At 30.4% G+C, this 13,481-nt stretch overlaps 1 protein-coding gene across 1 annotated transcript in view; it reads left to right on the top strand.

Moving 5' to 3' along the window:
* Positions 1 to 9,183, top strand: part of LOC109594456 (uncharacterized) — a 34,558-nt gene extending 25,375 nt beyond the window's left edge. Inside the window, exons 5-6 of the mRNA XM_020009676.2 lie at positions 5,889 to 6,021; positions 8,657 to 9,183. Of these exons, the coding sequence (XP_019865235.2) occupies positions 5,889 to 6,021; positions 8,657 to 9,118 (595 nt within the window). The 3' untranslated portion in view covers positions 9,119 to 9,183. The remainder of the gene's footprint in view (positions 1 to 5,888; positions 6,022 to 8,656) is intronic.
* Positions 9,184 to 13,481: the final 4,298 nt, after the last annotated feature.

Genomic DNA, 13,481 nt, shown 5'->3' with positions numbered 1-13,481 from the left:
CTTTGTCGGGCAATATAATAAAAATAAATAAGTCTTTTTATGGGTTAGACAAAACTGACTCCATAAAACTAAGAATCGATACTGAATCATTCAAATCAATTGTTTTTAATGTCCATAATAAGATTACGTTTAGTCTTATTTAAAAAAAAATGTATTACCTTCTTTACACAAGACCCAATTGCAAAAAAAAATCAATTTTCTATTGGGAAACGATTTCGCCAATTTATTTGCACATCAATCAGTCGTTGTGGAAAGGACGGCGAGGCCGAAAGGAACACGACAATCCATAAAAATTGACGCAACAATCCTTGATAGTCCTTGTTAGATGGCAAAAGTAAATATGTACGAGTTTGCCGACGTCAACACTCAAATCTTGTATGTATGACTGCCATTATGGGGCGCTCGTATTGTGTGCGACCCAAAACCAACACAATCTGAAGGCACAATCGATTTTTTTATGTGAGGGTTTATTGATATATATTCCACGCCCATTTAGAAAAAAAATCCAGGATAATCTTTCGTTTGGAGGGGCCCAAGATAAATGTTTGGTTTTGTCCACCTCACTTAAATCTGACACATATCATTGCACATATGGAAGTTTTGTCATTCATCATCATGGTGCCCCGTCGCAGATGGATTTAAAGTTGGACTTATTCGACTTGATCCGATGAAAAACAAATCCATCTCCTTCAGATCAACCGACCCGCTAATAGGAAAGTGAAAGATTCGTTTCGTTATCGACTTGATGGTCAGTTGGCCTTTCCGGTGTGTCCATCCGGTCATTTCGTACTTCCATTCATTCTTTTCCATTAAAACCGGCACAAAAGAAATGCAACTGCGTGTGCGAATGAAAGGACCGGAGATAATATTGATAAATTGATACGAATTGTTTCTATGCGATCGCCGTCAATACGACGAACCATTAAATAAGTGTACGGAGTGTCCCAATTCATTCTTATTTTGGCTATTACAGGTAGGCCAAAATACGAAGAGTACAATTTTTTTATCTTATCTGTTTAAAACCTGACTTGAAAATAATTAATTAGTTTGGCCTTCCCAGTCATCAGACCTGAGACCTATATATGAAAATATAGTAAAATGAATAATATAAATTACTTAAAAAAATTAAAAATAAAGTTGGCATACCATGATCATGTGGTCACTTAATCATGTCACTCCGATCACGTGGGTGGGGGTGACCACCCTGTATATGTGATCACCACACCCCGATTACGTGATCAGCATACCTTGATCACGTGATGTATAGTTTTTTGAGGTCATATTTTCAAAAATAACGATAATAATAATAATAATGTCATATTTTCGAAATCTGGGAAATTTCGTATATCAGAAAAGATCAGGAGATTTACTATACGTAGCAATCGAAAATTGTATTCGACACTTAAGCCGTAATTTTTCTATCTTGTCTGGAAATTGGAAACATCTCCTACGTATTTTGATCAATGACCACTCAGCCGCCGTGCGACGGGGCTAAGCCTGCATCTTCGGCGGTGCATTAAAAATAGATTTTGTGCGGTGTTGCGAGTAATTTATCACGGATCATCCTCCGGCCGCAGGCGAGAACTCCTTAGAGAAATTATGTGGCCCGGAATCGTTTCGCAGCGCCGAAATTCGGCCCACGAGACGGCCGACGGTCGGCCAGGGTTGATATTAATGTTGCGTTTAAGTTCGAATTATATTTCTGCGTGCTTGATTTACGACGGTGTTTTTACGACGCCGTTAATAGAATATTTATTTTACGTCGGACGTAAAAATGGGTTTTATTAAACAATTCTCCTTGATGGTGCATTAACACCGGTGCGAAAGTGTTTCGTCCCTAACCGGCTGTCAAATATAACGACCCTCGAGCCAACGCGGTCCCTCGCACATATAAGGCGGGCTGGAAGTTGCACTTCCACTCTGGAATATGTATTTACCGACATATTTTTCCTCGACACGTTCTCTGAGAGTTTTATGGGAATATAAGGAGGCGACAGTGTGCTATGTTAATGCGGCGTCGTAAATTGTGTCGAACAAATTTCATATTAATATCCTGCCGACTTTGTAAAATTTTTCGTCTCAAGTGGACACTAAAAATGAAGAAAAACATAAAGATCCATGCTCTATATTAAATATAACTTAATAATAAATTTGAGAGGTTATAAATGAAGAAAAATATAAAGGATAAAAAGGGTATATAATTTAAGGAATTTCTAAGAAAAACTAGAACAAAAATTTAATATATTTTTTTAAGTTCAGAAATATTTTAAATTCTTCATGTTTATGTCATAAAATTAACAAAAAATAGTGGACTGTAGCTCAAAATAGTAATTAAAAAATTGAAATTATAAAAAAATACTTTTTCTACATTCATCTTAAGTCTAATATTTTTATTATTATTTAATGTCGAAAAATTACACAAAATTATTATGAGTGGTTTCCCACAAATCGAAGAAAAAAATAAATTTAAAAAATAAAATCATCAACAACAGTTAGTTAACTGCCCTGTCAACTTTATAATGCGACTTTCAATTAGGATGACATTTAGATAAATGAAATTTATAATAAATTATATGTTACATTTTTTAGAAATCAGTAATATGTAATAAAAATTAAAGAAAATGTATTTAATTAAAAAAATAGTATTTAAGTAATATCAAAATTTAAGATTTGATGCCTGAAAATATTGTAATAAAATCAATTATCAATAATATATAATATTAAAATAATACAAACTTAATTGTAATATAAACTTATTTTTTAATTTTATTTTGTTAATATAAGTAATTATTAATTATTATTATTAATTTAATTAAATTATTATATATTGTTTTCCATTAAACGAGGGAATACACATTTCAGAACTTCAGAAATATTTCTGAGAAACTTTTTTTTTTCAATCTTCACCTTCTGAACTTTGAAAAAGTAATTATCATCAATTACATTAGCGACCTAAAACCCGTTTAAAAAGTGAGGCATCGCAATCCAACAAGTGCCTCCGCCACCGCAAACTTTACAGCGATTCTTTTCCCAGTTAGATTGAAGTTGAGGAAGTTTTTGCAAAACGAGCAATGGAAAATTCAGGGGCACTTAGCGGGGAATTTAATTTTAATTAACCACCTAATTTTCCGGACCGAACAAACTTCGTCCGACCACCGAGTCCATTGTTATCTTGAACAACAGCAGTTTAAAAAGTCCGACTTCTTCGCCGAGTTTTGTGTGTGTTTTATTTCGAAAGTTCGGACACGATCAAAATTCAATTTCGAACCGGCCGGGCCGTGCGGGATTATGGACGGGCATGAGTTTCGGAAAAGTTTCGCTCCGAGACTTGTCTGCCTGAATTTATTTATTGTCTTATCTAATATATTCAAATTGGGACTGTGTGGAGGAACTGACGCACTAGCGGAATGAGCAACGAACAGAACGACTTAATCTCCGTAATCCTGCAATTATTTAACTCGACGCAGTACTGGGAATAAATCAAATTTACAAATGGAGGGCTCTTAACGTTAGTTCGTAGCATAAGAGTAAGAGGTTCGCCCGTATATTTTTGCATAATTTTAGATAAGCATGTGGAAAATGACGACGCATATTTTCCTGTACTTTTTTTAAAATCAGATTCTCCCCAGAGGCTGCATCGCCACTTGAATTCGGGAAATAAAAAAAATACGGCACAATTTATAATGACAAGTCCACAAATTTCTACGCTCCTTTTTATTTAAATATTTCCATAATAAACTAGTCATAACGAAATAGGTATCATTACAAAAGTATTGATATGTTATGTGATGTTATATTATTGTATTTTGATCATTTAAAGCTAACACCCGTATAGGAACAGGATAATAAATTTTACAGAAATTAATCATAATAGAGAAAGGCGTAAGAAAAATGAAAATATATGCTAATATTCATATTAATGTAACATTATAAAATGTATAAAGATTAAAATTATCGCCATATTTAATTTAATGTTCTCCTCTACTTCTTCGAAGTTCGGTTCAACGTTAACGCATTGATTGTATCAACCAGAGGATCAATTCTTGGGATACATTGTTCCATTCTCTCTGAAACTGTTGAGCAAATTCTTGAAGGTTATTTCCGGATCTCACATTTCTTATGCATCACCCTAGAATATCCCAAAGATGTTCTATCGGATTCATATCGGGAGTATTTGCTGGTCACTCCATAACCTCCAAATTAAGGTCTTCTAAGAAAGAAAGAACTCTGGTAGTGTGTGGTCTTGCATTATTTTGTTGTAAATTGAAATTTGGTTCATACTGATTCATGTAAGGTAACAAGATAGATCGCACGATATCGTCAATGTATCTACCAGGCTGTCAAAGAACCGTTCGTCGGGGCATGAAGAAATGTACCTCTGTTTGAAATTATACCGCCTCATACCATTACAGATCCTCCTCCAAAAGCTCTTCTCTCATCCACAGTTGAATTCAAATATCATTCTCTTTAGCGTCTATAGACTCTTTGTCCTGCGTTAAGAAGATTCTGGGGAGTTCTTTTTGGCATTTAAATTTTATTTTCAACAAGATAAACAAAAAATATTTAGATTTTCTGCTATAAATGGACTTATTCTACCTGCTCAAAATTTTATGATTGATTTTTGAAACATTTTGTATATAAATATGAAATTATCAATTTGTTCAATCCTTCTTCTAATTATTCTCAATCTCAACCAATCCACAGCAAGTCAGTGTAATTTGGCTAAACTAATAGTGAATGTAAATAAGTTGGAAATATATACAAGCAAAATGATATTGGACAATAAACACGAACACTGTACTTTAAACAACAAATTATTAGAAATAAAATCATCCGATGTATCTGATTTAACCATAGAAAAAGAAGTAGACTCAATACGAGTACAAAACAATCCGAAATTGTCAACAGTAAAAGTGAATTTAAAAACCTGCACAGAAATTTGGTTTAGGAACAACGCCATTTCCGATTTCCAGGTCAGTAACATGTATTGCAACCGTTTGAAAACTTTGGACCTGTACAATAACCGATTGCGTATCTTCCGAAGAGATATACTTTTGAACTCAACCACTAAACTGAACTTGGGAAAAAACAAATTGGACAATTCCATTTTTGAGTGTACTTTCATTATGTCTATGTCCAGTCTCAAAGTTTTGGACTTAAAGTACAACATGATCACTGCCTTGGACATGTGTAAACAACCGATCTTCTCCAATCTAACGGACCTACTTTTGAAGCACTACTCCATTTATGATATCCACGTGGGTGCGCTAAAATCTGCGAAAAATTTGTTAAAGCTTGTTTTGGCTTTCAATAGACTTACTTATTTGGAACAAGGTACATTTTCGGGTACGCCGAAGTTAAAGTGGTTGGATTTGTCGCATAATCAATTGACGTACCTTCCAAAGTATGTGTTTTTTGGTATTCAAAAGAAAGCGCGGATTATCATGAACAACAATAAGTTATTTCGACATGACTCTTATTACGGAATTGTTGTAAACAATATTGGAAGCGATCTTTGAAATGATCATCAGTAACGCTCGTTACACCGATACGCAATTGGATCCTGTTTTCAGTAAAAATTAATTAGTCCAGAAGTCGAATTATTGGCCAAATTTGATGCGATGTTTCTCAAGCCGAATTTCTAACACAATGAAAAAACCACCCCTCCACATTTCTCGTGCGATATCCGAACGAATCCACTGGGCCAGATCGTCCATTAAAATTCCCTTCAATTAGAGCGGCAACGTTTCAGGCCCGAACGCGTTTTTTTTTTACCTAATTTAAGGATCCAATTACTCGGTGCGCGATTTCAATTACCGACCCGTCCGTAAGTATGTTAATAAATATAGGCCGGTTTTTTTTATTACTTCATATATTTATTCTTGCAGAAAGGACCTGGTGGGTCGATACGCCACCCTCTACTACCAGAGCAGGCCGCGGGCACTCGAGGCGTTGGACTCCCTCCCGGATTTGGTGCACGCCACGCAGCTCAAGTCGAAAATACTGTTCTCCGTCGTTGTGGTAAGTAAGGGGGTGGGTTGGGGACGTTAACGGGGGACGTTTTGTGGGGGGACGGATACGTGGAGTGAAGGCAAATATGGTGCGTTCCGGTATTTCGAGCAAGAAACGCCGGATAACTCCGGGGTGCCTCTGCAATGCAATTTGGACGTAATTTCGATAATTGGACCCTTGGCAGGTTGTACGGCGGTAAAAAAAGTTGGAATTGTTGATTGGAACTGTTTACTCGACTAAAATTGCGGGCGAAAACTTTTTGCCGTCCACCCAAACTTTAAGGTTTCATTAAGGTGTTCTAATTTTAATGTTTATTTTTAATTCAAACTTTTAAATAAGGATTATAAAACTTGTTGGTTTTGAAAATATATAGGTTATTACTAATTTATAAATCATCAACAAATTTAAAATTTCTTTAAATTATTATTTATTTCATTATAAATATCAATGATCTTTTTATTAGTATTTAGAAATTAACTAAAAATTATTCAAAATATTCAATCTTAAAGAAAACGTTAAATATATAATAATGGTAAATTCAAAAGTCAATCTATTTTAGTTGTTAAATTAAAATTAATTGTATTTTTAAATATTAACATAGAATTTCACAATTTTTCAATAATATAATAATAATCTTTAAAATATAATTAGTGAACTTTTTTTTCATTTATACAAAAAAACGTATAATTTATTTTTGGTATATTTTTATTATTCTTTTATTTCTGGAAAGTTTTAATAACATAAATATTAAATATTCATAATTAATCTTTGAAAAATAAGTTATAATTTAATATTAGTTCATAAGAATATACTTGTTACAATTTACTAGTTAAATTATTTATAACTTATCACTGAAAAAAGTTGTCATAATATTAAAAAATTATTTAAAATAACTTAAATTATAAAAATATTATTATTAAAATTAGTAAAACATTCAATTATAATATATGAGTAAGGTCTCCTTAGAAAGAATAGAATACAGTTAATAAATTAATTTTAAATTAATTTCGGTTAAAAATAAATAAATGTTGTACGTTTATAATTGTTAATTAAAAATTTTAAATGATTTTTTCATTAATACGTTTAACTAAATTATTTATAAAATTTAAAATAAATAATTAATTAAATTATTTATAAGAATTGACCATTGAATAAATTTTAAATTTGTCAAAATCGTTTTAACGATATATTTAAAAATTATGAATTATAAAAATATAAATATTATTAACAAAAATTGGTAAAACCGGTAATTCTATTATAAAATCAAAAGTGGAAAAACAAAAAAGAAGAAATAATAAAAATGTATATTTAATAATAATAATCTCTAATAAATTATCGATTTTAATCCTATAGATTTTAATTGTATGGAAATTGATCGTATGGATTTTGACTGTATGGAATTAGATCTTATGGAAAATGATCATATGGATTTTGATTGTATGGAAAATGATCGTATGGATTTTGATCGTACCTTAAATGGTCATATGGATTTTGATCGTATGGAAAATGATCATATGGATTTTGATCGTAAGGATTTTCATCGTATGGAATATCATCGTACGGATTTCAATCGTATGGAATTTGATTGTATGGAATTAGGTCACTTTACGTTTTTAGTAATTTCTCACGTTTTTAATGAATTTTTCAGATTTTAGTAGTTTTTTACGTTTTAGTAAATTTTTTCGTTTTTCGTAACATCGTTATATTTATATATACACTGTATGTATATACATTTCTTTAAGGCTACCACTCGTAATTGTAGCAATTAATGCACCCAAAAAATTTCGAAATTATGGCTCATTAGTATTTTCTACTTATACGGGAAATTTTCTTCGAAACTAAATTGTTCGAGAGGATCGAAATTTCTTCCAATTTTGCTTTCACAAGAAATTTATTTCACAATAATTTTCACATGAAATTTTTATAATTAAAAATTTTTTGGTTATAGAAGTCTAATAAACAGCTTGTTTAACATATATTTAATTTAAAATATGGTAGTTTAATTTTATCGTCACTTTAATAGTTATAATTTAATAAAAGTTGTAATGATATATTTTCGTAAATTATTAATAATTAAATAAATTATTTATGAGAATTGACCATCGAAAAAAATTAAAAATTCGGCTACTATAATATTTAAATATTATTTATATAATTAATTATAAAAATATTATTTAAAAAAATAGTAAAACTGACAATTCTAATATAAAATAAAAAATTAACAAAGGAAGAAAAAATAATAAAAGAAGGATTGCTATTATAATTATAAATTATTTATCACTAAAAACTCTTTTAATATTCAATATTAAAATTAGATAATGCTTTAATTTAATTTTTTCTATTTTTCTTTCCAACATATGCCGAAAAAGTTTTCCCCTGTTTTTATAAAGTATTATATCTACAAAGTATAAATTACTTGTTAATTTATATAAAAATGCATATTTAATTTTACAGTTATTCCATTCCAAACAACAAAAACATTAATTACGATTTTATTAAAGTTAAAAAAAGAACAACGCTTATTCAAACCCAACTTTCATCTCCCATCTACGCACCCATTTATCTCTTCCTCGCCTCTGACCCACAGCTAATATTTCGCCGACCAAAACACCGACCAAGCACTTAATAAACGTTCACGTTCCAGCTGGCGTTCAGGACGTGCAAAAATCTGCGGGAGTCGAAGCTGCGCGAGACGTTCCGCAACCTGCACGTTGACGGTCGTTCCGCCGCTGCCGAAAATCTACGCAACGACGTAATGCGATGTTTGGCCGCGTCCCCGGAGAATTTCCCGCTAGCCGATGCGGAAAATCAAGTCCTGGCACTGGTCTGCGACACGCTGAGAGAGTACAAGTGTCTCGAATCCTGCATGCCGCTCAGGAGATACGTGAGCGAGGCGACGAAGGTGGCGTGGACGTTGGTCAATCAGGTACCGCCGTTCGAGCTGGACACCGACTTCCAGACGCCCAACAGGATGCGACAAGAGAAACACCAGAGGCACCATTCGTCGGACAGGAGCAGCGACGCCGTTAAGTCGTACCTGTGGCCGGCGCTCGTGCTCCAGAACGAGTACGTCTTCAAGGCGGTCGTCGTCACCGGCGGCACCTGATTTTCTAAGCGTTTTTTTTTTTTTTTGGTTTTTAAGTTAAGTTTTCCCAGTATTGTACATATTAAATGATTAACCGTTTTTATGGATTTGATTTATCAAAATAAAGGATTTGCAATATGATTCTTGTTTTATTTACATATAATAATCCGCATTAAAACATTTTCATCCGCATTAATACTAAAATCTACATTACATTTAAATAAATATAATACGATTTTATAGAGTGGAAACACTGCAGTATATAAAATTCAATTCAACATAAATGAACCTTATGGAGGTTTGAGATATACAATAGCTATTCAAAATTTGTAATTATAATAAACAATCAAGGCACACCAACATACTAATTGCAAAAAATTAAATATTAAATGAATTTTGCAATTTTTATTCACATAAATATAATTTATCGGTATCAATATGTTGTTAAAGTGGTAAATTATAAACAAAAGGAGTAATAAAAATGGTATAACAGTATTGTATTTGATTGACAATCTGAAATAAAGCTGAAGATAAATATGATTGCAATAATAACTTTAAAAACCTTTAAAATCAATACGGATTGGAATTCGAACGCGAATCTCTAAATGATTAGAGTAATCAATTAACCACAAGAGAACTTTTTTGTAACTAGACCGTTTAATTTCCTACAATTATATATGTTGTGCATTTTTTATTATTTTCTTTATCTTTAAAAGTTTTAAAATTTAGAAGTAAAAAAAAGTTTTTATTAAATCCTTCAAACTTTGACCTCCGATATCTTCTAAACGGAAAGGGTCATGAAAAAATTGTAAGATACCTTTTTATAAAGAGCTCACTTTCTTACAAGAAATGTAAATAGAACTTTTCTGTACTATCAAGTAATGGCGAGATATGGATTTTGCCAAATGGAACTGAAAAAAAATGGAAAAGTGAGAAGAGGAGGACCTTCCTATTAAAATTAAGAACTCATATTTGAAGAACAATTTTTAAAGGTTCCTAGGAATCAATTTTTCAGTGTCGGAAGTTAAAAAAAATATTTATAATTTTTTGGTCATCCCTAATCCTTAATAGAAAACAATATTTTGTTTAATTTATTTTAATTATAACTAAAACAAAATATAAGTATTTTTAGTTTGTAAAACAACAACATTTAGAATATCAAAGATATTTTTGGTAACTACAGCATAATAATGTACTCCAAAATGTACCTTAACAAACTTTATGGATGCTCAAGGTTAAAAAGTCATCCCATCTTGAATCTCGCAATTCGTCGAATAAACTTTGAAACTTGATTAATAAAGCATTTGACTCCAACTGAAATCCACAATTGAACACTCGTTTATTACAAAATAGAACTAAACGATTAACCGCATTTAGAAGTGCTTCTAAAAGCTCTTACACAGTTCTATATTATCAATAATGAGGTGAGTCAAATAATTATATTGAGAAATTACTTAATGAGAAATGATTGTCACTGCCACTGTGAATAGAATTATTTAACTTGAAATAATCAGAAATTGTCAAAAGTTGAAAATATAACAATCAAATAATATTATAATAATCAAATTTATTAAGTAATTAATATTTCCAAATGATGGTAAAACATTTGTGAAACATCTGGAAATTTGTAAAGAAAACATTAACTTAAACAAAATTTAATATATTAAAAGGTAAATTAAAATATTTTTATTAGACCTAAGAAATTTAAAAATTCTAAATTATAATGAAATTTTAAAAAAAATATTTTCTTATTGAATGTAAAATAAAACAATATAATTCTAGTTTTATTAATAATAAACAATAAATACAAAACATTTCCATTTCCAATAATTCTAAAATTTACATTACTTTTAAATAAACATAATATAATTTATATGGACTCATAATCTGCTGTGTAATAAATTTTATTCAGCCTGAACAATTTACAATGGAGTTTTGAGGGCAACAATAGAATTTGTAATTACTCTAAATAATTAATGTACATCAACATATGAATTGCAAAAAATTAAATATTAAATGATTTTTGTAAATTTTATTCACATAAATATATTTTATCGATATAAACGTGTTGTTAAAGTGGTAAATTATCGACAAAGTGGGTAATAAAAAGTGTATGACATTAAAATATTTACTAGCTGTGTTGTATTTATTTTGACATTCATTGACATCTAGTTCAACAGTAATGAAGCTGAATCAATTAATTTGAAATAACGATAAAGATAGATATAATTGCAATAATAAATAATATATATTAAAGGATTATTTAATTAAGACAAATTTATATTCTTAATAAATAGCAATATTGTGTTTAAATTTATTTTAATTATAACGGAAGCGGTGTTTAAAAGTCTTTCATTTGTAAAACAACAATATTACAAATTCATAATACGTTTAGAACACCAAAACCATTTTTGGCAAATTTCGAGATAATAATATACTTCAACTTGTTCTTTAACAAACTTTATCAAAACTCAAAGTTAAAAAGTCATCTCATCCAAAACAACGATTTTGTATCATAAAATTCGTCGAATAAACTTTGAAACCCAATTAATGAAATATCTGAGACCAAGTGAAACCCTCAATTGAATTCTCCTTTTTTACACAATGGAGCAGGACGATTACATTACATTTTGAATATAATACTTCTTATACAGTTCCATATTATTGATAATGAGATTAGTCAGTTAATTTATTGGGAAATTGCTAAATGACAAGTATTTGTCACTTTCTCTGTGAACAGAATTAGTCAACTTGAAATAATCAGAAATTATCAAGTTCAAAATATATTAATCAAATAATATTATGTAAATCTTTCAATTTGTATTAATAATAATCAAATTTATTAAGTAAAATTTTCAAGTAAGGAATATGTGTCGAGAAAATATTAACTTTAACAAAATTAATAATACTAAAAGGTAAATATAATTAAGTTTTAGAAATTTAAAAATTGGAAATTATTAACAAATTTTAAAATAATACAACATATTTCCTAAAACAATTACAGACATAATCTGTCATGTAATAAATTTTATTCAACATTAATGAACCTGAACAATTTACAATGGAATGGAGTTTTGAGGGAAACAATAGCTATTCAGAATTTGCAATTATCGAAAATAATCAAAGTACATCAACATATTAATTGTAAAAAATAAAATGTTAAATGAATTTTGGAAAATTTATTCACATAAATATATTTTATCAATAAAAATGTATTGTTAAAATGGTAAATTATCGACAAAGTGAGTAATAAAAACTGTGTAACGTTAAAACATTTACTGCTATGTATTCTGTTCTTTAATTTGTAAAAGAACAATATTATAAATTCATAAATTGCTTAGAATATCAAAATTTTATCTAGTAACTTCCGTCATAATACTGTACTCCAACTTGTACTTTATCAAACTTTAAACTTAAAAAGTCTTCCCATCCAAAACAACGATTTTGTATCACGCAATTCATCGAATAAACTTTGAAACTCGATTAATAAAACATTCGAGACCAACCGAAACCCTCAATTGAATGTTCGTTTAATACAACGCATTTACGAGAGCTTTTAAAAGTTCTTACACAGTTCCATATATTCGATAATGAGGTGAGTCAGTTAATTTTATTAGGACATTACTAACTCATAAATGTTTGCCCCTTTCACTGTGACTAGAATTATTTAACTTAAAATAATCATAAATTGTCAAAATTAGAAAATGTAATACATGATAAAAACGTATAATTAAAAAATATATATTTTTTAAATTAATTATTTTTTTTTTTTTAATTGTAATTCGAAAATAATTTTATAATAATATATAAAAAATTTATAAAAATATATAAAAATTTTTTATAAATTTTAATATAAAAATAATATAATAATATATAAATAATCGCACGTCTTCCAAAACCATTATCCCGCAGCGGTCACGCTAATCTAACATGTCGGAAACCTTCGCTTACGTCAAAGGATATCCTATTGTTTCAATACGGTTTGGGAAAAAACTGCGGTGGAAGTGTCCCTTTGCCACGTCCCCGTGTCCCTTTTGCGGGTTGATCGTTCGTTGCGCGACCCTGGGGTGTCGTGACCTCGCAACAACAACTCCCAAAATTAATTAATCCGACAACCGGGATTATGACATTCGTATTTTTATTGCGGCTTCTGCTAATGGATTCGGGATACCGTTAAGTGGGATCGTAAAACACGCCGGCTAAAGAATATCTATTGGAAACGAAATCTGGCAACGGAGATGCACAGCTCGGGCTGAAATATTTCGGCTTTCACAGCTCTTTCGACGTATTGTTCGTCTCTCCCCCGCGACGAAAAGTCGGAGGAGAAGTGAATGGAAAATTCGCTGCATTGACTGGAGAAAGTGTTCTCGAAGTTGGGAACTTG

The sequence above is a fragment of the Aethina tumida genome, chromosome 5 (genome assembly GCF_024364675.1).
Source record: "Aethina tumida isolate Nest 87 chromosome 5, icAetTumi1.1, whole genome shotgun sequence".
NCBI classification, from domain to species: domain Eukaryota; kingdom Metazoa; phylum Arthropoda; class Insecta; order Coleoptera; family Nitidulidae; genus Aethina; species Aethina tumida.
The sequence above is the reverse complement of the archived record's forward strand: the minus strand, read 5'-3'. Positions and strand labels throughout refer to the sequence as shown.